The sequence below is a fragment of the Cynocephalus volans genome, chromosome 1 (assembly GCF_027409185.1).
Source record: "Cynocephalus volans isolate mCynVol1 chromosome 1, mCynVol1.pri, whole genome shotgun sequence".
NCBI lineage: Eukaryota > Metazoa > Chordata > Mammalia > Dermoptera > Cynocephalidae > Cynocephalus > Cynocephalus volans.
Window position 1 is genome coordinate 295,983,350 of NC_084460.1, and position 26,079 is coordinate 296,009,428.

The 26,079-nt window shown below is 42.2% G+C and overlaps 1 protein-coding gene across 1 annotated transcript; it reads left to right on the forward strand.

Moving 5' to 3' along the window:
• Positions 1-233: 233 nt before the first annotated feature.
• On the forward strand, positions 234-17,884 carry SPP2 (secreted phosphoprotein 2). Its single transcript, XM_063085424.1, has 7 exons — positions 234-306; positions 406-530; positions 7,839-7,961; positions 9,152-9,259; positions 14,819-14,873; positions 15,564-15,614; positions 17,799-17,884. Exons 1-7 carry the CDS (start codon positions 240-242, stop codon positions 17,882-17,884), a joined length of 615 nt encoding a protein of 204 aa, XP_062941494.1. The 5' UTR covers positions 234-239.
• The last annotated feature ends 8,195 nt before the right edge of the window (positions 17,885-26,079 follow it).

Sequence of the window (26,079 nt, forward strand, 5' to 3'; positions counted from 1 at the left end):
TCCCCTGGTGAGGTCTAAACTTCAAACATGGCCTCAAATTGGAACTTTTCCATAGGAAGAGTCAGCAGTAAATATTGACCCCAGGATCAATTGTTTCTGTGTAAGTTACGGACGGCTCCAATCCGAGAGAGCGGCCAGGTCACATTTGATAAAGACAGCCGCTCTCAGGAAGAATTGTCATCCCCAAACCCGTACAGAGACCATCGCCCTGGCTGTACACTAACATGATTCTTCCCAGAATGGAGAAGGTGGCAATGAAGATATTGATTATGTTTGCTCTTGGAATGAATGACTGGTTTTGCTCAGGTAAGGGGCTCAATAACGGGGTCACCTGCTCTTAAAGATGCAAAGCCGCCTGGGCCCACGCGTCTTGTCTCACTGTGGCCCGTGTGCTTGTGTGTCCAGGTTTCCCAGTGTACGACTACGATCCGGCCTCCTTGAGGGAAGCCCTCGGTGCCTCTGTGGCAAAAGTGAATTCCCAGTCACTGAGTCCATTCCTGTTTCGGGCGTTCCGAAGCTCATTACAGACAGTAAGTGCACAGTGCAGCCCTCTCCGCACCTCTTCCCACAGCTCCTGCTCCTGTCTTTGGTCTGTTTGCTGGGTACACTTATTTTTACTTTTTCCAGTTTAAAAAGATAACAGCTGGTCACCTCTCTCCTATTTTTTTTTTTTTTTTTTTGACAGAGAAAGGATCTAATGATCACTTTTGTATGAGGCTCTCAAAGCTACTTTGGATGACGGATTCTTCTGCTCTTTTCTTCCTCTACCCTCGTCTTCTGCCTCCCTGCACCCTGCCTTTGTGCCCAAAGTCCTCGCGGTTCCATCTGAGGTGCTTTATTAAGACCTGCTCATTTATTGGAAATGAGCCTCCTTTTGAATTCAGCGATTCTGCTTCTAATACTAATAGAAAGTAAATTCTGGTTTTTGAGCCAAAAAAATCCATCTTTCTTTGTCAATTTAGTAATATTCTGCTTCCAGTTAGACTTGGGAACTAGAGAAAAGAGAAATTTTCTTGGGCTTCTAAGGGCTGAGTCTTGATTAGCAAGGAAAGAAATGTAGAAACGTCCCTCAAAGGAAACGAGAAACGTAGGAAGCAAGTTGCTTCCCTCCTTCCTGTTCCCAGGTAATTTCCCTGCTTAGTTGTCGTCTTAACAGAGCTCTTTTGCAGGTAGGAGCAGAAATACCCTCAAGCGAAGATAGACAAGGTGGTGGGTAGGGGAGGTTCTATAAAGTTACATGTCTTAGGAGTAAAAACTGTGCAGCCAGGCTGTGTGGGAATAAGCTTGGAGATGTGGCCAGGAGTCCAGGAGCAGCTCCCCCACCTGGCCTCTGTGTTCTCTCTGCGCACCTGTCCCTCTCCTGTCCCTCCTGGTGCCCCTTAGCTCACCCACAGCTTGTTCCCTCTGCTACTCTGCAGAGCAATGGCTCATGGTTTCCTAGCCCCAGACTCCAAATACCAAATATACCACATTCATCTTGACCTTTTTACTTTAGAAACTGGCTCAGTTTCTCTTTTCCAAATTTGGAGGAAATGAATCCAACTGTCCCAGTCATCTTTTTAAATTGGGTCATAGGTCATGAAGCCTACGGGCTTTGCTTTAGTTAGGTACTCTTCCCAGAACCAAGGCATGGGCCACTTGGACCTGGACATTGTGGTGTGGGGCACTGCAAGCTATGCATGGTCAGCCACCAAGCCAAAGGTTGGACAGCTTCTGGAAGGGTACTGGGTCAGAGTAAAGAACCCCCTTCCTTGCACCCTGCTTGGGTTGGCTTCTAAATGTCAGTTTCCAATAGCATTTAATAAATCCACTGTGGTGGTGTGGAATTGGCATCCTCTTGCCAAGCTTGTGGATGAAACGTTTAAATTTAATAGTAATTTAGCTATTGCTCACTACAGAAGTTAGTAATTAATTAAATCAATCAGTGCATGAGGAGAGATCCCGAGAGAACCAGTGACTGGTACCATGGAAATCTGACATGTGGAGAGGAGCTGGTGTGAGCACAGCCACCCAGGGCCCTTGCCAGCATGTGTGCCATCTCGGTATAATCACACACACCCAAGCCCGGACACACGTGCACCTAAAATAAACACACTTATATGTAGTGTGTGTGGTCCTCAATGAGTGCATTAATAAGAGATGCCTCTCTGCCTTAAGTACACTGCTCTTCCACTTGGAATCTGCCTATTCTCACCTCTCCCCAGCCTCTTCTGATTATTCAGATTCATTGGTCAAGCTGCATTCACCGTGCCTTCTCCTGGAAAACTCCATTTCTGCCCCCACTGGAAGGGAGAGAGACTCTCCAGACCCTCCTTCCTTGATCTCTCCCGATGAAATCACTCATCTTGGGAGTGTTTCACATTTTGCATTACATCGTGTGTGTTAATCATGTCTTCTACAAACTCCCTATCTATGGCCCCCAAAATACCAATTCTCTCTATACTAGCAGACAAGGGGGAAGCAAAGTCCTCAGGAGAGGGTTGAGTGAGCAGATCAGTGGCCCCAAAGGTACAAGTAATTCACAGAAGAGGAAATACAAATGAGTTAGAAATATTGGAAAATTATTCAACTTCTCTAATAGCCAAAAAGAAAAAAAAAAAAAAAAAAAAGAATTTAAATAACAAGGTAAAAAGGAAGAGTAGCATGGTGAAAAAGAAATCTCAGGGCCGGCCCCGTGGCGCACTCGGGAGAGTGCAGTGCTTGGGAGCGCAGCGGCGCTCCTGCCGCGGGTTCGGATCCTATATAGGAATGGCCAATGCGCTCACTGGCTGAGTGCGGTGCGGGCAACACCACGCCAAGGGTTGCGATCCCCTTACTGGTCACAAAAAGCCAAAAAAAAAAAAAAAAAGAAAAGAAATCTCAGACACTACTAGAGAAAGTATAATTTGGTAAAATTATCTTTGAAAAGCAATTGGGAAACAGGTGTTAAGCATATTTACAAGCATGTTAAACATTAAAATTAGCAAGTATTTTTAACTGCAGAATTTCACTTCTAGGAGTAGGTTCAAAGGAAATAAGTGGCTTAGTCGTGTGAATATACATGCGGGTATTTTGGGGTAGAGTTCAGTGGACCTAGGGAGAAGCCCAGGGCCCTTCTACTCTGTCTCTGAGTTTGCTCAACAAACCCAGTGGCTCTCAACTGGGGCTGCACGTCAGCATCACCTGGCAGCGTTAAATATTCCTGATGTCTGGGAGGAATGGCCAACTAAGTCAAGCCCAGTCTCTGAGGGTGGGGCTCATGTTTTTAAATGCTCTCCTGGTCATTCTAATCTGTAGTCAGAGTTAAGAACCACTGGGTGTTACCAACAAATTTGGATCAAATTCCCTTGCAATTGAATTCAATTTACTTACCTCTTGGGCTCCCAGTTTTAAAAGAATGAGAAAGAGTAAGGTGATAAGACTTCAGTAATGATGGCTTCCTTGCTCCAGCTTTGACATCAGGCTCACTTGGACTGTTTCTTCAATGGACACAAGGGGAGAAAGGAAAGGACACAGGCCCTGTGCTGGGGACGAGGAAATGAAGAGGGCGAGCCAGGCTGTGCTTTCATAGAACTCAAATTCTATGGGGGGTAGTGCTGTGGAGAACGTAAAACAGGTTGGTAGATGAATGAGCCTGGGCTGGGGCAGCAGCCAGGTGGGGCAGAAGTCCCAGGGAGGCTGTCACATTTGAGCTAGGACTCACTCAAGTGGCAACAAGTTCCAGCCATGGGAAGACCTTTTGAGGGAAGGACGTAGAGGGACAGAAGTCCAGCTAGAGCCAAGTGAGCTGGGGAGGTTGAAGTGGGGCTGGAGTGGGGTCAGAGGTGGGACATAGCTAGGTCATGATTTTGAGGAGTTTGGGGTCTGGCTTAGGGCCAGTGGGTAGCCTCTGGAAAGGTTTTAAACAGAGAAGACCTCTGCATTTGTAGAAGATCTCTGTCTTCGTCAGTTGAGGCTGCTATAACAAAGTACCATAAGCTGGGTGGTTTAAAAACAACAGAAATTTATTTCGCATAGTCTAGAGGCTGGAAGTTCCAAATCAGGGTACTAGAACGTTTGGGGTCTGGTGAGGGCCCTCTTCTGGGTTGCAGACCCAGATATGTGTCCAGACATGGCAGAAAGACAAATAGCGAGCTCTCTGGCCTTTTCTAATAAGGCACTAACTCCATTCATGAGGGCTCCACCCTCGAGATCGAATAACCTCCCAAAGTCTCCACCTCCGAATCTTTCACATCAGTATTTGGGCTGCAATACGTGAACGCAGGGTGGGGGCCGCCAATGGTCAATCCATTGCAATCTCCGTAGCTGCCGTGTGCGTTTGGGTGCCAGGGAGGAAACTGAGGCTGGTGAGAGGCTGGTGGGGAGCCCAGCCAGGCAGTGAGGGCAGCTGAGCCTCCAGCACAGCCAGGCCGGAGCAGGGATGGATTCGGGGCACATCTGGAGGCAAAGCCATGAGGTTTGGGATCCTTTACATGTTCATGGCCATTTCTATCTTTTATCTTCTTTGTATTTTTATGCTTCTTGGCTTTCTAAATTATTCTTAGCCAGCTACTCCTGATCTTTACTTTTTGTTCATTAAGAAGGAATTTATTTGAAAAACCTAAATTATGACTGTTCTCTTGAATTATCAGGGTTCTCCAGAGAAACAGAACCAATAGGATGTATGTATTCGAGGGCACTTCAAAGAGTTTGTGGAAAAACAGAATTGAAAGATAATACTAATCTTTCCATGAAAAATTTGAAGACCCCTCATATGTGTACGTATGTATGTGTGCATGTCTGTATGCATATACTGAGACAGAGAGAGGGAGAGATTTTAAGGAATTGGCTCATGCAATTGTGAAGACTGGCAAGTTAAGAAATCTGATGAGATAGACCAGCAGGCTGGAGAGTCAGGGAAGATTTGCAGTTTGGGTCCAAAGGCTGTCTGCTGGCAGAATTCCTTCCAACCTGGGGGATTTGTGTTCGTTCCCTTAAGGCCTTCAACTGATTAAAGAAGGCCCACTCACATAATGGAGGGCAATCTGCTTGACTCAAAGCCCATCAATTTAAATGTTAGTCTCATTCAAAAAATACCTTCACAGAAACATCCAGAATAATGTTTGACCAAGTCTCTGGGCACCATGGCCCAGGCAAATTGACACTTAAAATTAACTATTATAATGGCCAAAAAGAATTGTTCTAGGTCTTTTATTGTTTACATATTTGTATTTCTTTTTGAAATAAAAAAACCAAAATAGGATCAGTATAAAAAGTCAGAAAATAAAAATTAGAAAAAAAAAACAACCCAAAATAACGTCTATTATCCATCTCTCTGAGACACATGCTATGAACCCATGGGAGAAATCTTTCTGGAGCTTTTTCTCTTCATTTGTGGATATAAAATAATTTTTAAAAGAAAAACACGACCGTACTGTAACATTGATTAGAAATCACCATGCTTTACTTCAGCAATAATGCTGGATTTTGAATTTTTTCCAACCGATTCCTCCGTGTTGAGTGACTTTTTCGGGCTGTCCTACATTTTTTGAACAACACTGAGCAGAAACTCACAGGCTGAAAGTGAGTTCAAATAAGACAGCAGAAATGTCAGGTGTTTCTCCATATTCTTGAAAGAGCATTTAAGAGTGCTCGAAGATACAAAAAAGGTTGCACAATCATCTCGTGGTTCAATAAAATGATCAAAAAACCCACATTTTCATCTTTTCAGCTAAACTTTTACATTGCCTCTTCACTTTCATCAAATTGCTTCAAGCTAAATTGCTGAATCATGCTCGGAGGTAGAGAGACCCCCACAATGGGCTGCAGCTGATAGGGGAGGTTTTTATTTTTTATTCTTTTTTGTGAAACTCAGATTTAATATCCAATATATTAAAATTACAAATAAATAAGGTAGTAATCAATGGCAAGGTTGAGGCTTTGTTCCTACTCGTTTTCAGAAAACCACTTTTATCAGCACTCCATGACCTGTGTTAGGAGACATGAAGACCCCTGTCCGAAGCTTGGAGTTTACTACTTATTTCCAAAAGAAAATTGTCCACCTGTGCACATTATGCCCTGCCTGGAAGTGGTCTGAGCTCTCTTCTCACTGGGCAGTGGGTTGAACGTGCTGCTGACTCACATTTGCCACAGGACAGGCTCAGGGACTCCAAGGAAAGGAGCCTGGGGGTGTTGTCAGCTACTGGAGCATGGCGGGTGTCCACCCGGCCTCACGCTACCATCTTGTTCCTGCTGCTATCTGTTCCCCTGCAGCAGCCATGGTGACGCAGATTTATCTCTTAAAACCCTGTGCTAGCGTCTCATGCGCTGAGAATGAAATTTAAGCATCCTCCCACGGACTACGAGACTGTACACCGTCTGTCCCTTCCCATCTCTCCACCGTCGTGGTCCCTGCCCCAGCACATCGGCTCTGCTCTCTCCTCACGCAATGGAAAAAGCCTCCCGCTCCTTCAAGTCTCAGCTTACATTCCCTTTCCTTGGGAAGACCCTTCTGGCACTTTCTCTAAAGCACCTTCTTCCTCCCACCCCCCTCCCCATGTTATTTTTGTTGCTTTTCTTTAAAGCAACATAACCCTCTGGGATGATCTTATTCAGTTCTCTTTAATGCCCTGACTAGGTGGCAGCCCCTCTGGAATCTAAGCTGTGTGATATGTTCCCTGCTCTGCTGAACACACAGTGAGCACTCAACAAATCACAAGACTTCCATGTCATCAGAACTCCCCAGATGGTCAGGAAGCTTGGAAGAGTCCCCCAGTATCGCCCCCTTGGTGGAAAGGAGAGAAAACCATATAAACTCCTTCAGGGATCAGGACTGCTCTTGCAGGAAGCTGGAGTTGGATAACACTCCGTACAACAGAGATGCACTTTTTGTTTAATTACTTATTTCAGGAATTATTGAGAAATTACACAGAATTCTTCTAGAAAAATAACATTTAATATATACTTGATTCTCACTATTTGTGGTAGTTATATATTCTATAAAATTGCCATGAGCACTGAATTAGCAAATACTGAAGCATTGCTCCTAGGGGAAATAGAGGGTTAGCTTCCTGCAAACCTTGGGTTACAATAGTTTTGTCAACCCATCAATACATAGCCTTGTTTTATCAGTTCCTGTTTAAAGACACCTAATTGAATGCATATTGTTGTTTCATTAACATCAAACTCACAGCCAACAGCACTGTAACCCATGTCCGCACAAAGCTTCTCTAACACACGTATTTTCTCTGCAAGGCACATGGCAGCCATCTTACGCTTAGGAATGCTAGACAGCTCTTCGGCACTAGGCCAGGGAGCCATTTTAAACACTGAGATTACCAACAAAAAGCACAAAATTGCAAAAAAAAAAATGTGGCACTCAATAGACCACAAAAAACACATGTGTTTACAGTATGGAAGCTAGCATGAGAAGGCAGAGCATCGCCTTGGTTGACCTCAGTTGGGAACATGCACATAGGGCAACTTACGTTTTTCCCTGCCACTCTCCGCATATCCAAGAATGATTGGAAAAGTGCTGCAGGTATTGATTTCAGAGTTGGTGAATTCACAAATACGGAATCCACAAGTGGTGATGATTGATTGCAAATGTAAATTGTTAGAAGCAATTCTGGCCTTGGAGTTAGGACACCTACATTCTGGTTCTATTTTTGTCACTAAAGTATTGTATGACTTTGGCAAATCACCTTTTCTCTCTGGTTTTCAGAATGAAGGCATGGAACTAGGTGGTTGCTAAAATAATTGATAACTTTCATGGTGGGTGATTCTGTGAATTTTTTTCTCTTTGGGCAGAGAGAATCCTTGCTAGCACCGTGAACTTCAGAAACACATCTATCACCAACTGATATTTTATTTTTGTGAAGGTTGAGGTCCTGGGTGAGGACAACTTGATCATGACATTGGCGTTCAACATTCGAGAAACTACATGTAGGAGAGAGTCCAGAGAAGACCCCTCTGCATGTGCCTTCCAAGGGGGCTACTACATGGTAAGTGTGGGAAAGGACCCGGTCCCAGAAACTAACTTAAGGAAGAGCCTTGATTCTACCACGACCTGGAGCTGGTTCACAGTTACACAAAGAGCTTGGCCACTGCCCTGCTGGTATCTGGCCTCACTGGCAGGGGCGATGTGGCCCAGTAGTTAAGGACTTGCACTCTTGAGTTGTGCAGTCTGTGATCCTGGCAAATTATTTAATCCCTGGTGCCTCAGTCTCCTGCTCATTCAAATGGGGATAAATTTGTATCAGGTAAAGTGAATACCGAGAGGTCAACATCAAAGAAAAATCCAGCAGCTCACTGCCGCTAGTCCTCCGCATCCAGACACATTTCAAATTCCATCATAAATCAATGTGAAATGCCCAGTGTGCTCCTGGCACAGGTTGCGTTATTTTGCAGTTGACCGTTGCATGATATTTGCCCCTCCTGCTAGTTCAGGCTCCATGACATCAGGAACATGGCATGTTCATTTTGTATCTCTGTAACCAGAGCATGATACGACACTTAGTCAAGACCGTGGGCAGGAATCCCACCTGAACAGGGCCACTCCGTCAATCCAAAATTTGCTTTCCGTAGTGTTTGCATTCAGATGTACAAGTTCCCAAGGTTTTGTTACTTAGAAGGGGATTGTTTTGTTGTTTGTTTCATGAAACTTTTCACTGTAACTCTCTTTTACGAAGGACCCAAACCAAAGTGCCTCAGTGTCTATTTCTAACAAAATTCAAGGGCAAAGGAGAAGAGAGCAAAGTGCTGTGGGATTCTTCCCATTTCTTTTTGTTCGAATGGAAATTCATTCAAGGCAGCCCGCTGAGTGCTCATGCAGGGAATGTTTGTTTTTCCTAAAGACTTGTAATTTATCAAACACTAAGGGATATTTAAACATTTCATTTGTTTCTGGTTGGGTCTTGAGAAATTTTCATTTTGTTTGTTTTGTTTTGTTTTGGTAGCTGGCCAGTAAGGGATCCGCACCCTTGACCTTGGTGTTATCAGCACCGTGCTCTAACCAAGTCAACTAACTGGGCAGCCCGAAATTTTCATTTTTCGGAAAAACAAAATGCCTCTGTGAATTTTTGATTTCTTCACCATTTCGTTAAACCTGACAGTATCACCTGCTTTATTGGATTGAAGCTCACTGTTTCTATAAGCGGGCTGAAGGTGTCACTCATTGTTTTGCCTTTTCCAGCCAACAGCTGTTTGCAGAAGCACTGTGCAGATGTCTGCCGACCAGGTGCAGCATGTACAGGTTCGCTGCCACTGGTCCTCCTCGTCCGAGTCTCACAGCAGCGAAGAGGTATGACCGGGGGCTTGTCTCCCCTCAGACAGCAGCAGCAACTCCTAGAGTCTGCATGGTCTGTGAGAGGCAGGGTGGTTTGATAAGCAGCTGAAGCACAACCCAGGCACGGTAAACATAACTCTGCTTACACAACTGAATCCTCCCTGGTACACCTGCAATCCCATTGTCCATACCTCCTGTATCTTCCAACCTATCCTCTCTCTCTCTCTCACCCTGAGATTTGGGATGTGACCCTAAAGTAACAATTAGCAAATCTTCAGAGTTTTAGATCTAAGTATGCAGCTCCCTGGCACTATGGTTTAGTGCAACAGAGAGGGGCATTTTTGTTGGATCAGTGTTCAAAACTATTTACCAGCTCTGCAGTCTAAGTCAGGATACTTAACCTTCATTGAATCTTCATGACCCACAGCTTCTTCATCTGTTATGTATCAGTAATAAAGACCACCTTACAGGTGGCAGGTTGATGGACATGAAAGATCTGGCCCAGTGTCTGCTGTATAACAGATGCTCAGTAAACGGTAGGACCCTTCTTTTTCCCCTCAATTGCATTGAACGTGATTTGCCATAATACTATAAAGTTAATAATGCATATATTTCTGACTGGAAATTATATTTATTTGTCCATTAATTGACTGCTGTCCTTAGTAGATTGCACTTCTCATGAGGGCAGGGAATGTTTGTTTTTGTCAGTCTAGGACAATGTTTGATACACAGTCAGTGTCAATAAATACTTGTTGAATGAATACAAGAAAACTGGGGAAGAGATGGTCAGGAATATGATATAAAGTGGAAGCCTCTTTAAACTAGAGATAAAAACATAATTGTTACATTATTTGTTCTTTTGCAATTGGTAATATTCTTGATGGGTATTTTTAAAATGTTTCAACCATTACACAGCTGAGTCTGTCCAACAACATTTTCCTCACATCTTATATTTTTATTCAATTTTTAAAGCTTTAATTCTGTGGTAAAAATTACATTAAAAGAGTATAAAATTTTAACTTCAAGAATTGCACTTAAAAGTTAATTTCCCCATATTCTTACTAACATACCCACACCTTAACTACTTTGTGTGGGAGTCTATTTTAGAAATAGAAGTAACGAAAGTGATGCCTGAGGAACTCTTATTACAGGGGATGGTCTTACTGGTGCAAAGAGAATTTTGTACAGTTTGTTAGAACTTTCTCCACAAACAGTTTTTAGTTGACCGTAACCTTACTAATTGATCTTCCCACTGGCAACTTTGAAGGGTCAATTCCCAGGTGGCTTCTGAGCTTGACATAGGACCATAGTTTGAGGATCTTCTCTGGTTTGCTAGAGCAAAGTACAAAGGGTTTTCTTTTCTGGATTTTACTAAAATATCTAGGAATTCAGATATGTTCACAGAAACACGCTCACGTGCTTGTGGCCCAGATAACACAGAAATGACATGAACTAAGCCTATCATTCCACAGGAATTTTGTTAGTATTGATTTTGTGGTTTGCCTGGGAGAAAAAGACAGTGGGAGTCAAGACAAACATAGTCTTAGCCCTTGTAGAGTTTATAGACTTGTCTGGGAGGAAGATGTATGTTAAACAGGAATAATCCTGGCTACCAGGCAAGCATTTGGGACCATATAGTGAGAGGAATGAATATCATGCGGAAGGAATATCACTTCTCTGAGGAAGTGACTTCCAACCCAGCCCTGGAGCGTGGGCAAGTGTCAGAACAAAAGGGGCAGGATGTAGAGGGGAGGGAGGAAAGGGTATTTCAAGCACAGGGAAAAGTCATGTGGGGATACCCTGAAGTGCAAGAGAAGCTGTGGGTTGAAATACACACAAATACATGATGACCGGGATAAGCAAAATATGAGAGAGAGGCACAAGGCGGGGCTGGAGATGAGCGGTAGTCACGTTAAGATGGACCTTATGGGTCACGTCAAGGATTTCTGGCTTTATCCTAATGGCACTGGGGGCTACTGAAGGGCTTTAAGTAGGGGAGTGGTAGAGTCAGATGAAGAACAGATTGGATCTAAGTGAGAGTAAATATGAGGAGACAGGAGGTGGGCCGAAGAGGAGCGGGAGAATGCTGACCAGGGCTAGGGTTTGATAGTAAAGGTTGGGAAAAATGGATTCCAGTTCATTTTGTGACCTTTAGCACAATTGAAATTGACTTAACAAAGGACCACCTAATGTAACCCCTCTTCCGTCTTTGATTTGGGAAGCTGACTAATTGTTTGCACAACCCACAAATCTGTGGCAACTTTCTAATTGCATAATGAAGACCACTCTCTTTTCTTCCAATTCCGAGTTTTGTAAGAAGACTTTGATGTTAAATTAAGTTAGTCCCTGGAACAAACTAGATTTAAAAATAAACTCCCAGGTTGCTTGTCCTTAGAGCTTGGGAGATCATAAAGAATTAAGAGAAAACTGAGAAAAATAATTTCCCAAATTAAAGAATTCTGCAATTCAAAAGAAAAGGAAGAAAGCAGATAGATTTATAGTAATCCCTGGAAATTCTGAAATGGATCACTTTTTAGTTTTATTTCTTTTTAGTTGACAAATAGTAATTGTGTATATTTATGAGGTACAATGTGATGTTTTTGATCTGCGTGTACATTATAGAAAGATTTCTTACATGAAACAGAGGAAAAAATTAGAAAACAGCTGCTAACCATTTTCAGTGACATAAATGGTGATATTACAAACATGAAAGACAATAGAGTAGGATGAATTTAGTCATAGAACAAATAAATCATTGTTGGAAGAAGGAAATAGAAGAAATAAAACTGAAAAATAAAATTCCAGAGTAATGAGAATAAAGATCACTTGAAAAACATATGCAGAATATAGAAGAATTTCCGGAGTGAAGAATATAATGTAAAGAAAGATGAAAGCCATGGAGATTAAGACCAAAAATCCAAATTATAACTAATAAGGACATAGACCAAGTAGAAAATATCTGGCAAGGACATAATGAGAGAAAATAAATATAAAATATTTGGACTTCCATCCCATATTTTAAAAAAAGTATAGTAACTGTAAAGAAATTGAGAAAATACATTTCTAAATTTACAAATATTCTCCTCTCCTTAAGAAAATAAATGTTTGAATTATGGGTAGTTTTTATTGTTTTTTTTTTTCTCAGTTTTGAAAGAGAGATATGCAGAGGATAAAGGTTTCTGTGTCGTGGATGAGCTCTCACACAATCCTGCAAGGCACAGTTGCCACCCAGAGTGCAATCCTGATGCTTGTAGGTTGATTCTCTCTTTTTACTTTCTTTTGCTTCCAGTCAGTGTGTTTGACTTTAGAAACTTTTTTCTGATTTGGGTTGGATGGGATAATATTTGGTTGGGTTTCAGCAATGAGACCCAAAACAGTCCAAAAGAGAGAAACTGAAAAGAGTAGCAACAGGAGTTCAGAGCTCGGGGTGAGAGTGAAAGGCATTTTATTCATTTACTACCCTCCATTTCAAAAGACAGAAAGTCAGCTAGAAGTAGTCTAAGTCAAAAAGGATGATTCCCTGGATCACATTCCCAGGAAGGAAAGGGAGAAGTCGGCTTCATGGACGATTTGATTTAGGAACCTTCAACACCCCATGCACTGTATTTTCCTCCTTTTCCTTTTTTTTTATTTCTCTCTCTGTCTCTTTCTTTCCCTCTTTCCTTCTCTCTTATTGTAGATGAGCTTTCTCCTTGCAGTAGGAAGTGAAGCCACAGCTACTTAGATTCATATTTTCTGAATTTAGGAGGAAAAGGAAGCATTTCTCTCTAGCTCTCATTAGAGAAATCTCTTGGCATTACTCACATTGCCCTGGCTGACGTCATGTGCCCCCTCTTTTTGTTTTTCTTTTACACATGTAATTTATTTATTTTTAATTATGTATATTTACCATGTACGATGTGATGTTTTAATACCCCTGTTTTTAAACAGAGCACCTTTATTAAGATATAATTCACATACCATACAATTCACCCTTTTGGTGTGTACAGTTCAGTGGTTTTTAACATATTTGCAAGGTTGTACAACTGCCACCGCTATCTAAATTTTGAAAATTTTTATCATCCTGAAAAGAGATCCCATTAGCAGTCATTCTTTATTCCCCATTCCCCTCAGCCCCTGGCAACCACTAACCTACTTTCAGAGTCTATGGGTTTGTCTATTTTGACAAATGGAATCATACAATATGGGTTCTTTTGTGACCAGCATACTTTACTTAGCACAATGTTTTGGAGGTTTGTACATGTTGTAGCATGGATAGGTCCTTTTTCTTTTTTATTGTTAAATAATGTTTCATTCTATGGATATACCACATTTGATTTATCCACTCATTAATTGATCAGCATTTGGGCTGTTTTCACTTTTTTAGCTATTGTGAATAATGATGCTATGAACATTCATGTGCAAGTTTTTGCGTGGAAATATGTTTTCTTAATTCTCTTGAGAGTGGAATTGCTGGATCATACAGTAACTCTATATTTAACTTTTTGAGAAACTGCCAAACTATTTTCCATAGCAGCTGCACCATTTTACATTCTCACCAGTAACGTTTGAGGGTTTCAGTTTCTAAACATTCTTGCCAACATTGTTATTGTTTGTCTTTTTTGTTTTAGTCATTCTAGTAGGTGTAAAAGTGGCATCATTGTGGTTTTAATTTGCATTTTCCTAATAACTAATAATTCATCATTTGTATATCTTCTTTTGAGAATTGTCTGTTCAAATCCTTTGCCTATATTTAATTAGGCTACTTGTCTTTTTATTGTTGAGCTGTTTGCAAATATTTTCTCCATCTGTGTGTGTTGTCTTTTCACTTTCTTGATGGTGCATTTTGGTGAAGTTCGATTTATCTATTTTTGTTGTTGTTTGTATGAGTCTTACATTTAGGTGTATGGCCCATTTTTATTTAGTTTTTTTATATGGTATGAGAAAGGGGTCCAACTTCATTGTTTTCTGAGTGGATATCCAGTTGTACCAGCACCATTTGTTGAAAGACTATTCTTTCTCCACTGAATTGTCTTGGTATGTGACCCATCCCAGACCAATCGCTATGATGGGGCAGGAGACCAGCTGTGACTGTTCCAGATGGAGAGAGTAGCAGGTAGTCAGCCTGGACTCTTGGAGGAAAGATTGTGAGCCAAGCAGCCACCTAATTTTGTGACGATTGCATGGACATTCAGTGGTTTCATGAAATTACTTGGGAACACCTTTTCCTACTGAACACATTACAGAGACTTCATAGAGAGAAAATTCCAAAATTTGACCTAAACTCAGTCTATTTGCAAGTCTGTATAACAATGTTCTGTTTTTCTGGTCCACAACATTTGGGAGAACGTTCTGAGTCTAATGGAAAGCTTTTTAGTCAATTTAAACTTCCTGTAAGTTGCTCTTCCCTGTGTGCTTTCTTAAACATACATGTTTGATACCACATAGTTATTTAATATAATATATTGACTTATATCATTAAAAATAAATTATGTAATTTATCAGAGTCTTCTAGATAACATTCACATTTTCAACAGTCTCTTTCCTTTTCTCTCTTTCATGTGCTGATACATACTGATGCCTAAATTTCTTTAGATGATTTTTGGGGACATGTTGGGATCCCCTCCATGGAGAAACAATTATACACTTGGTAAGTTAAGATCTGCTTTTCTTCAACTTTTTTTCTTGAAACAACTTCATATGTTAGCTCTTTGTTAGTGAGTCATTTAAAACTAGAAATACCTATATATAACCCTTGAACAATGATAGTAATTATAGAAAATAGAACTGTTCATTTAGATATTATTTTATATTTATACAGAGCTTTTCCATACATGATTTCATCTGACAGTCTTAATATCTCTGTCAAGCAGGCAGGGCCAGTGTTGGTTTTTCCTCTTGGGTCCCATAACTTGAACATAATTTTTTTGTCCTGGTGCACTACCTAAGTTACAAGGTCCAGGTAGCAATAATTGTAGCTGAGAGGATGAGGACTAAACCTCATCTGACTAGTTGAGGTTGAACGGTCTAATTCTCCAGCCTTGTGACTAGAGCCGACCGTCTCTTTGCGTGTCTTGGTTGGAGAAGAATGGGCTCTCATTTTTTTTCCTTTTTGTATGGCCTCTAATTTGAAGTGGGATTGGGTTAGTGTTCTATGATTTAGGAGTCATTTTTATGTTCCTAAGTCTTTTTCCCATTGGTGCTGATGGCAGCAAAACTCTTTGGTGATCTTCCACGGATTCTTTGCTTAGGAAGCATATTTGTGGCAAAGACAACAAAATCACAGAACATTCTGGAAGTGGGAGGAGGGGTTTTGTCTATGACTGTTACTGTGTTATAGGTCTCATTTCTGACGAATCCAGAAGTGAACAATTTTATGATTGGTCACTTGGTAAGTGGGACACCACCAGACCCCGATCAATCCAGACTCTGCTGAAGCTATTTCATGGGAACCAAATCCCTGAAATGCAAATTATTTTAAGTGAAAATGAAAAGAATAGTAGCGTATGAACTTGCTTTGCAAATCTTTAAAAAGTTAACCTTGAGGTCCTAACTTAAAAGTTACCACGACTCAAAATATCAAGTCTGGCTCAGGAAGTCGGCATTGACTTTTTTTCCTGCCCTGCTCTGAAACATTTTCTGAACAGCACAAACTGTAATGATCTCCTCTTTGTTATGCTCAACCATACTTCTCAGTAAGTGAACAAAACCAACAGTTATTGTCCCTCCCACGGACAGATCAGTTTTCTCACTTAATCTTCATGATAGCTCTGTAAACCAGTTGTGCTCATCGAGATGGAGAAATGAGCAGTAACTCATAACACTAATTGGCACACAGGAAATGTTTACCCTGCACTCATGCTCAACACAAGTTTCTCCTTTAACCCTCACAACCATCCTGTGAAGCAGTGCTATGTTTTTTTTCCCATTTCATAGTTGAGCAAACTGAGGCTTAGTGAGTTTCTGTCACTTGCTCAGGGCTACACTGCCAATGTCGGACTTTGACTCAGGGAGTGAGCGGCAGAGACAGGACTTTGAACAGATCTGTCAGACTCTAAAGCCTGAGCTTTTTCCATCCTGCTTTCCAGAAGAATTGTGAAATCCACTATATGTTCAGAGTCCTCCATTAAAATAAATAACACAGACATTAATATTTCAATGAGCTCAATGTCTGATCTACATTAGGCATACTCCAATATATGTGAAGTGCCAGGGCTTACAATCTGAGGCTTGATTTTTAAAAAAATGTGTAAGTTTTATTTCTCTTCCAAGTTGTCACTTGGGAGAATATACAGTTATTACAACAGTGTGACCACTGCCAAAAAATGTTTTTTGAGCACTTCTTTTGGAATTGCCTTCAGAATCTATGGCCTATTCTTTTGAATTTCCATAGTAGTGGCAAATATTTGCCCTTGCACTTGATTTTGGAAATAGCTAAAAGTTGTTTGGAAATAAATATCATGAATCAGATTAATAACTTACTTGGGTGCATTGGTTATCTATTGCAGTATATCAAATTACCCCCAAGTTAAGCAGCTTAAAACAAACACCTATTATCTCACCATTTCTAAGGGCTGAGAACTCAGGAGCACTTATCTGGGTGGTTCTGGCTCGGGTTCTATAATGAGTTTGCAGACAAGATGTTTACTGGGGCTGTGGTCTCGTCTGAAACTTGACTGGGGCTGAAGGATCCACTTTCAAGCTATGGTGGTTGGGGGGGCTCATTTCTTCATGGGCTGTAGACTGAAGGCTCAGTTTTTCACCCCATGGCCTTTCCACAGGGCTAGCTGAAAGCTCTCAAAACATGACAGCTGGATTCCCCAAGAGACAATGACCTGAGAGAGAGAGAGAGAGAGAGAGAGAGAGAACAAGCAATAGAGCACCCGAGACAGATAGCACAGACTTTTATAACCTAATCTTGGAAGTGATATATCACCACTTCTGCGTACTTTAGTATTCACACAGACCTACCCTGGTGTAATGTGGGAGAGTACTATCTGAGAGTGACTAGTAGAAGGTCATCTTGGAGGCTGGCTATTGCACTGAACAAATACCATTTGGAACAAAAACCATTGTCTGAATATGAATTAATGTGACCAATCCTTTTATGTGTCTCCGAAGATATTTCTAAGCCAGATTGTAAAAACATTTTGGGCCTTGGGAGCATCGTTGACGCAGATGTGCAGCCACCTCAGAGACTGCTTTGAACATGACAATTTAATTTAATTCAACAAATGTGTGTGACAAGCTCTGGGCAGATCCCAGGGAGGACTGAAAGATAAATGTGACAGTCCCTGCCCTCCAGGGCTTGCAGTAGTGGCTGAGACAGATCACACGTGTTAATGCGGAGTGGAAAGAAATAAGCACTGGGCACAGCTGTAACACACTGCAAGAGACAGAGCGGGAGAACTCGATTGGGAAGACGAGGCTATCACGTCCCCAGGTATTCTCCTGGCACTGTGGGTGCAGGTCATGCTATTCTCAATCCTTGTCATTAATTTATAGTTACATAGTCCAGGCTGTCTTAGATCTTGATGTGACCAACAGAGTCTATGCTTCTCCCTTCTATTTTTAGAGATCATGAGAAGGGCTTTTCCTCCTCGAAATAGAAGGTTCCCGAACTACCAGCACAGAGCAAGAATAAATACTGGCTTTGAGTAACAGCCTCCAGGTAAGGGAATGCAGTTAGAAACATGTGTGTTTAGAAATAGAAGCTGCTTGGAGTGAACGCCTTAGAACTGCTGACCTCCCGTAAGCTGTGATACACTACTCCAACCCCACCCTTGCCTCTCCACCTCCTCCTGCCTCCTCGCAGATACTGCTTCTCAGTTGTCTCTTCAGTCTCAGGCACCCCAGTCTTTCTCCCATGACACTTGCATCTGTGGCCCTGATGTGATCAAGTCTCTCCACTTTCAGAGAAAGCAACAACAAAGAGAAGAGCCCCTTCCTCTGGCGCAGTCTCTCTCACTTCAGCACAGCCCTGCCTCCATCCTTCCTTCCCCGCTGAGCTGCTCGACGCAGTTGTGGTCTATGTCTGCTACCTCAACCTCCTCCCGTCCTATTTACTTTTCTGCTTTTTGCAAACTGATTTAAATGTTCAAATCTATGGAATTTGATCTGGTTTCCTTTTCTTCATCTATATATTAAATACTGGTGATCAGTTGTATTTTTTTCTTAGCCCATTTCCCCCCATATTCTATAGATTAGTCCATCATCTCTTCCTGTTGCTGAACTATCACGGATGTGTCCAAATATGTGTCTCTTACCGCACTCTATCCGAAGACCCAGGCCCTTATATCACCTGCCTATTGGGTGCAGTTGCCATGGGTGTCCTGCAAGCTCCTGAAATTCAACGAGCTTCCTGCCAAGCTCCCTTTCTTAATCGATGGCATCCCCATCCACCTAATCTGCTCAAGCTAAGAATCTTGGGGTCATCATGACTCCTCCTTATCCTTCGTCTTCTCCCGACATCCACAGGGGTCCAGACTTGTTGATTTCACCTGCCCGTTTTCTCTAGTTCTGGTCCATCCTTTCACTGCTGTCACCACTAAAGTACTGATTGTATTCTTGCCTCAGGTCCTGCTCCCCCTCTGTCTGCCTTGCAAGCTGTCCTCAGGCCTATCTTGAAACACAGAGGAGACCCTGATCCTTCTCCACCTAAACACTCTGACACTCTCTTTGCTTGTGGGATAAAGCAAAAGTGTGCAAAAGCCAGACACTGAGCCAAGAGGAGAAACAGCCTATCTGCCCCCTGTGCTGTGGCGAGCTGGAGACTGAGCCCTGGTCGATCACACTCACACTGAGCATTATAGAGTCTCACGGGTACCTGAATTCCCAGTCACTAGGGATTGGAGCGAATATCACTGTGTATTTTTGAAGACTCACAAATACTAAAGGGGTATCACAAAGAGCACACTTAAAAGGTATCTTAAGATGAAATGATAGATGTTGATTCAGTGCACAGTCATTTTTACGTGCAAACACACAAGTTAATAATGAAGCTTGAGCGTTCACGGGCTTTACTGTTTACACAACACAGCATGCCTTCAGGATAAAGTCCAAACTTTCCAGCACAGCGGACAGTGGCCTTCATGACCTGGCTCTGCCCACACCTCCAGCCTCATCTCCCTCAAGTCCATCTGGCCCTGAGCTCCAGCAGCACTGAAAGACTCGCAGCTCCTCCCGCTGCCGCCACTACTGGGACCATCCTCCTGACTAGTTCCCACCTCATTGTTCAGGCCTCAGCTCAGGGATCTCTTCCCTTTGGATGTCCACTGTGATCCCACAGACCACCACTGCCAAATCGGAGATGATGTCCCTTTTAGGGTCTGCACAGCATCCCCATCACAGGGCACCACGGTTGCTTGTTTCCTCTCTGCCCATGTGACTCTTCCAGACTCCAGAGAGCAGGGCCCAGGAGACTTCACCTGCTGGCATCCCCCAGTGCCCGGCGCATAACCCCGCACTCAGTGAGTGGGCGCTCAGTAAATAGAGTGGATGACGGAATCCTTCTCTTTGGGTTCTTGAAATTCTTTTACCAAAATAATCAGTTAAGCATAATATAATTAATTTTTAACCACTGGAATTTGAAAAAAGTCATCTGACCTTTTACTAAAATAGAAGGAAAATTTACCAGTGAAGCTGTCTTGAATGAAAAATGCCAATGGTAGGTTTTCTTTTTAATCTATGGCACACTCTAAAAATAAAAACACTTCATACTGAGACCAGGAAACTACTCATTATAAAAAAGTGAACTCATCACATTCTTTTTTTATAAACATAAATCATTTCATTTTGCTTTATAGAGCATCCTGGGGGGTGTGTGTGTGTGTGGCGAGGGGAGGATAGGATTCTCAATGGAAAATATTAATATTATGATTATATTTGTGTGTAAACATATGTGTATTGCAATATAAATTCATTGTCTGATTTCTATAAAGAAACCAATCACTTAAAACATGTTTCTTTAAAGCAGTACAGACTAACGACCAATGCTGCAGCCCCGGACTAAACATGGACCTTGACTGAAGTCCCAGTTATGTCCCTGTCCTCCCGTGACCTTTATCACGGCAGCTTTCCACAGTGTACCCCGACTTTCCTGAAATCCTCAAATGAGGCTGGTGAGGCAGTGGGTCCAGAGAGGAAGCCAACACAGCAGAGTCCGGGATCCGCTCGCCTGGTTCCGAGCCTGCTCTACCACCTACGATGACGATCTGGTCCCTTAACCTCTCGAGGTTCATTCCTTCATAGGCTTATTATTATTTTTTTACTTATCGTTGTCCCTACTAGACCATAAGCTCCTTAAAAATGCCTTACTAATTATTTTTTAATTATTAATTAAATTATTAATTATTTTAGTTTAATTATTAATCAATCAATCAATTAATTAATTAATAATTAATCCTTATTAATTATTTTAGTTTAATCACAAGTAAAATATTAGCGATACGTCTATAGAAAATGATTAATAGCAATATCCTTTGTCAATTTCATAACACTAAAGACAACGTGTAGAGTATAACCAATCAGGTTGGAGGAAGAAACGAACAAAGGTGTGACTAAAAGTGAGATCACCATTTTCAAATTGTGAATGACATCTTTCCCATGGGGAGCTCTTTGAGGGTGGAGACTTTGTCTCATTTGTCATGGAATCCCCAGAGCCCGGCTCAGTCGTGGAGTAAAATAGGAGCTGAGTAAGTGTTTCTGTAATTTGATAAACACTGTTCTGTAATTAATAAACACTGTTTCTGTAATTTAATAAACAGTGCAGGATGAAGAGAATCAGTCTCATGGTTTCATCCATTTGTTCAGCAAATGTTCGGCAGATGCCTGACGCGTGCCTGGCCCCTGAACTGAGTTGTGAAAACACAGCTCTCAGGTGTGCCTGGATGGGTGTTTGGACCCTTCTGTACATTGCTTTATATAAATCTTGCAACAATCCAAATGAGTGTTTTATAGGGGAAGAAGCAGAGGCATTTAGAGAACCCTGATCTCAGAGGAGATGTTGGAACTGGGCTGTAGCTGTTGATGTCTGTCTGTTTCCAGAGCCTCGCTTTTTCCTTCCTGTGATACTCATACATCTATGTTTAGAAAATAGCACACATTGGCAAAAATTCAAGAATTATTTGTTTAAGACACATCTGTTGTGTGTTGGGTGGAACTAGATATGTAGTTGCCAACTAGAAGACAAAGAATATAACTGATTGGAAGTGCTGGCCACATAGCTAACCACCATCCACTGCATGGGAGGGATGGCCCCTAAAACCTGGGCCACCTTGGTGAACTCGCTGGGTGGCTTCAATAATTCAGGTATCAGACTCATTAGTGACAACTTCTCATCATGACCTCCTATGACAGCTCCCCTACTAAAGGGAGTCAGACCTCCTACAGGAGATAGAAAAGATCAGCCAAGGCTGCAGAGGGGGAGACCTGGCTAGTGCAGCTGTCTTCACGTACACTTTGCTCTGATTGTCATTCACTGCACACTCTAATTACATCACGAAGTACAGTTGATTCACATGAGTCAAGGTAGTTATAGTCTATAAAGTTGCTTGAGAACACTGAATGAGTGACTATTGAACCATTGCTCCTACGGAAAATAGAGGGTTAGGTTCCTTTGAGCCTCTGGTCACAACTTTTTCTCAACAAATCAATGTATGATCTTGCTTTGTGTGTATTTCTTGTTTAGATGCTTTATTTAATATATACTTTGGATTCGTTAATACCGAACTCATGGCCAACAGCACTGTAACTCATACATTTTCTGTTAAGGCATGTCACAGCCTTCTTGCACTTAGAAGCCCTAGACAGCACTACACCTGGGGGCCATGTTAAACAGTGAAATTATCAACAACAACAACAAAAACACGAAAATGTGAACAGCGCAGCACGAAGTAGACTGTGAAAAGGACATTCGTTGACAGTGTGAGAACAGAAACAAGAAGGCAGAGCGTCACCTTGTTTGAGCTCAGTGTGGGCAGGATGGCTCGATGTTTTTGCTGCTCTGTGCATGTTGAAGAATGAATGAGGAAGCACCACGAGAATTGATTTGGGGTTACAAATAAATATCAGTGAGTAGGTGAATTCACAAATACTGAATCTGTTAATAATAAGCATTGATGGTAAAATGGGTTCCCTATTTCTAATTAATCCCTAGCTTCTCTTTAATGTCTTTTGTTTTCTCCTCATCCTGTCTTTTTAAAACAGCGGTCTGCCCTTGCTGCCCCCGGGACCTCAGCTCAGTAACCACCTCTTCACTGTCCCTGCCTCCCACATCCACCCTTTCCCCTCTGAACCTCACGGCATTCGATGCTGGTGGCTGCTCCCTCTTTCCTGAAATCCTCTGGCCTCTGAGATTCTGTCTCTCTCCCCCAGCTCTCCTTTCTGGCTGGGATTTCTTCCTATGCTTCATCAATCCCTCTTCTTCCTGCTGCCCCTCAAATGAGGATGTTCCCGATCCCTGGGGTTGCAGCCTCAGCTCTGCCCCCTCTCTCCCAGGGGATCCCAGGCACCCCGAGGGCATTGACACACACCTGTCAGGATTACTCTGACTTCTACTTCCACACTGTCCCTCTAGCCTGATCTCCAGGCATGCCAGACACCTCCATCCAGAACTTCCACACCAAGCTCACGATGGAATTCTTCCCTTGGAGACTTACTTTTCCTTCTGTATCCAGTTCGTCTTCCCAGGAGCCCAGGTCTGAAACAGATTCATCTCAGCCTCCCCGCCTCATCCCATGGGTCATGGCATCTGCCAATTCTCTTTCTGTTCTCTCCTCTGCTGTCCACTCCAGCTCCGGCTGCATCACCTCCAGCCTGGTATGTTCAGCTTCTTCCTGACAGTTTCATCTTGTTCTCAGGGGCACCTGGGTACTGTCACCAGAGTGATCTGAACACTGCTTCCTACCAGGTCAGGGGCCCTGCTCACCTGGAGATGGAGACTAAGCTCCCTCACAATGAGGCTCACGAGCAGTCAGCCTCCCCACCCCAACAGTGTCGTCCCTGTCTGTGTCCCCAGCTTCATGTCCCACTTCTCTCTGCTTCCTGATTCACATGGAAGCGTGTCACACAGCTGACTGTTCCTGCCAGCCCCCCGTCTGGGTTTCCCCTTCACATCAGGACCCCCGCTGCTGGAACACAGCGCCCCCGCCCCAGCCTATCCTCTGAGTCCAGCTCACACGTCTTCTCCAAGAACCCCTTTCCTGCACTCAGGCATTCCTGCAATTACATTTACCAAACTGTGCTCTGACTTCTTCTATCTTCTCCACTAGTTTGTGATTTATTTTTTTCCGAGGTTGGGGCTATGCCGTGTTGATCTCTGTAATCAACATAGGTGTTTATTGAACAGATGAATTGATGAATGAATGAATGGATGGATGTTCCCATCTTCAGCCCCACACCCTCCGGTGACTGCAGATGTGGCCAGCCCACTCCTTTACTGGTCTGATTGGTTCCTTCCTTCGCACCCTCACACCTCAAGCACCTCCTTAGACCAGCCTGAGTCCCACACCTGGCTGCAGACTCTCCTCAGGGGTCTTTCTGGTCCTTCCCTTTCTGAGACTTGAGCTTCCTTTCTGGAGCTGTGTCCCCATTCCCCAGACTCGACGACCGCTTCTTCCTGTAGGTGTCTCTCTCTTGTCTTTTCCCTGTTCAAGGAGCTGGCTGCTTTGCATGGTTGCTCTAGTTTCTGTTGCCACCTGGGAACTGTTTTAGAATGTTGCCCAGGATTCCCGGGTCCTGGGCGTCCAAAGCAGGAATGTGAATGCACACCACGGTGACCTGATCCTTCCCTTCTCTCCTTTAACAGCGAAATGCATTGGAAGGAAGAGCAGTTCCGATGAAGAAAGACACCTTATGAATTGTGTAATTTTTCTTTTGATCAGTTCCAGTCTGTAATAAAAGCCTTACTTTTCCTATAAGATTCTTTTTCATTGCCTTATTTTAAAAAGCAAAAACTGTCAAATTTTTAGATAAGAGAGTAATGGCACAAGAAGCCTGCTATTAGCTAAGGATTTTAGGAGTTGAGGACTCACTAAGTGACTGTTTAGTGTGTTTCAGATCAATTTAAAATGGTTATGAATTCCCTGTTATTAAAAAGACAATCAATCTCAAGCAGTTCAGTGTGAGAAAGGTTTTCTTTTCATGTCTAATTTTAATTTTGAAAAATTGTCTATGGAGCTCAGGGGACTTTCAGGGCAGCAAAACTATTTTGTATGAAACCGTTATGGTGGGTACATAACATTTATGCTCTTATCAAAACTCATAGAATGTACAACACAAAGAGCGAACCTTAATGCAAACTAAAGTGTTAGTTAATAACAACACACCAGTGCTGTTGTGACACATGTCTAAGGTGAGATGTTAGCAGGAGAGGAAATTGTTGGGGGAGCAGGGGGTGCAGGTGGGGAGAGGGAGTATCCAGTATATGGGGATTGTCTGTACTTTTTGCTCAATTTTTCTTTAAACCTAAAACTGCTGTAAAAAATAAAGTTTATTAGTAAGAAAAATCATTGTCCCCATAAAAATACCATCATTGCTTCATTTCCTTTGGGTCTCTCGGTGCAGGGAATCAACAGCAAAGTGAGCTTTCTGTCAAAGCTGGTATCACCAGGTAAGTACACAGGGGAACGGGGTCTGTGTTCCCCAAGCCACTTATTTAGAAATGTGTCCCAATTTGGTACTATTCCTGGAGCCAGGCTGCTGTGGGGCTAACCACGTAGTGAGAGAGACTGAGGGTGTAAGAATTCCCAAACCTGACTACGGTCCCTCACCAGGACTGAAACCCACATCAGTTCCTACAGCTTCGGCTGAAGACATCAGGGACCCCTGAGAACTATTTTCTGGGTGATTGACATGCTAAGTCATTATCAGTCCTTTGCACCTGGTTATAGATGTGACTGTTTAATTCTGATCCAGTAGCAAATTCCTTTACTTACGTACCATAGCTTTTAAACGTCTGACAAGGCTGGTCCCTACCTATTCCCCATTTTTTCCCCAGAACCTGCCTGGATATTCCCACATCTTTATTTTATTTCAACTTTGAGATCAGCTTGTCAAGTTGTGAAAAAAATTCTGTTGGCATTTCGAATCAAATTGATTACTTCAAATTTATAGATTAATTTTTTAAAAATTGACATCTTTAGATTTTTGAGTTTTGCTCTATAAGACTAAGATAGACATTTCCATTTATTAAAATCTTCTTTTATGTTCCTTAATTGAGTTTAAGAATTTTCTTATATGTGTTCTGCATATTTCTTTTAAAATTTATTCTTTTAGTTGTTATTACAAATGGGATCTTTTGTCATTATTTTATATTATATAATATATGTTTTATAATATAAAATTGGCTAACATATGGTAGGTTTTTAGTCCATCTTCCTGTTGAATTTTCATGTTGTTGCTAGTAGGTTTTTAGCTGATGCTCTTGAATATTCCACATATGCAATTATAACTTTTGCAAATGATATTAAGTTTGCTTTTTTTTCCCCCCTTTCCTTTTTTTCTTTTTTTGGCAGCTGACAGGTACAGGATCAAACCCTGGACGTTGGTGTTATCAGCACCACATTCTAACGAATTCTTTCCATTTTTTAAATGTCAGTTCCGTCTTTTCCCCATTTTTCTCTGATGAGTCTATTCTAACAGGCTTGAATAACATGTAATGATAAGCGTCCTTGTCTTGTTCCTCACTTTGACAGCATTTTAAGAAGTATTTTAGTGTTTCACCATTAAGTACAATGCTGACTTCTGGGTTGGTGTAAGGGGTGTCTATATTTTTAGTCATGTTAAGGTTGTATCTATTCTTCTGCTATTAAGAGTTAATAACATAAGTGAGTATTGAGCTTTGTCAAATATCTTGA

Coding starts and splice junctions, on each gene's coding strand:
- SPP2 (XM_063085424.1), top strand. CDS start 240: ATGGAGAAGGTGGCAATGAAGATATTGATTATGTTTGCTCTTGGAATG. Junction 7,962..9,151: donor TCCAAGGGGGCTACTACATG/GTAAGTGTGGGA, acceptor TGCCTTTTCCAG/CCAACAGCTGTTTGCAGAAG. Junction 9,260..14,818: donor AGTCTCACAGCAGCGAAGAG/GTATGACCGGGG, acceptor AAATTTCTTTAG/ATGATTTTTGGGGACATGTT.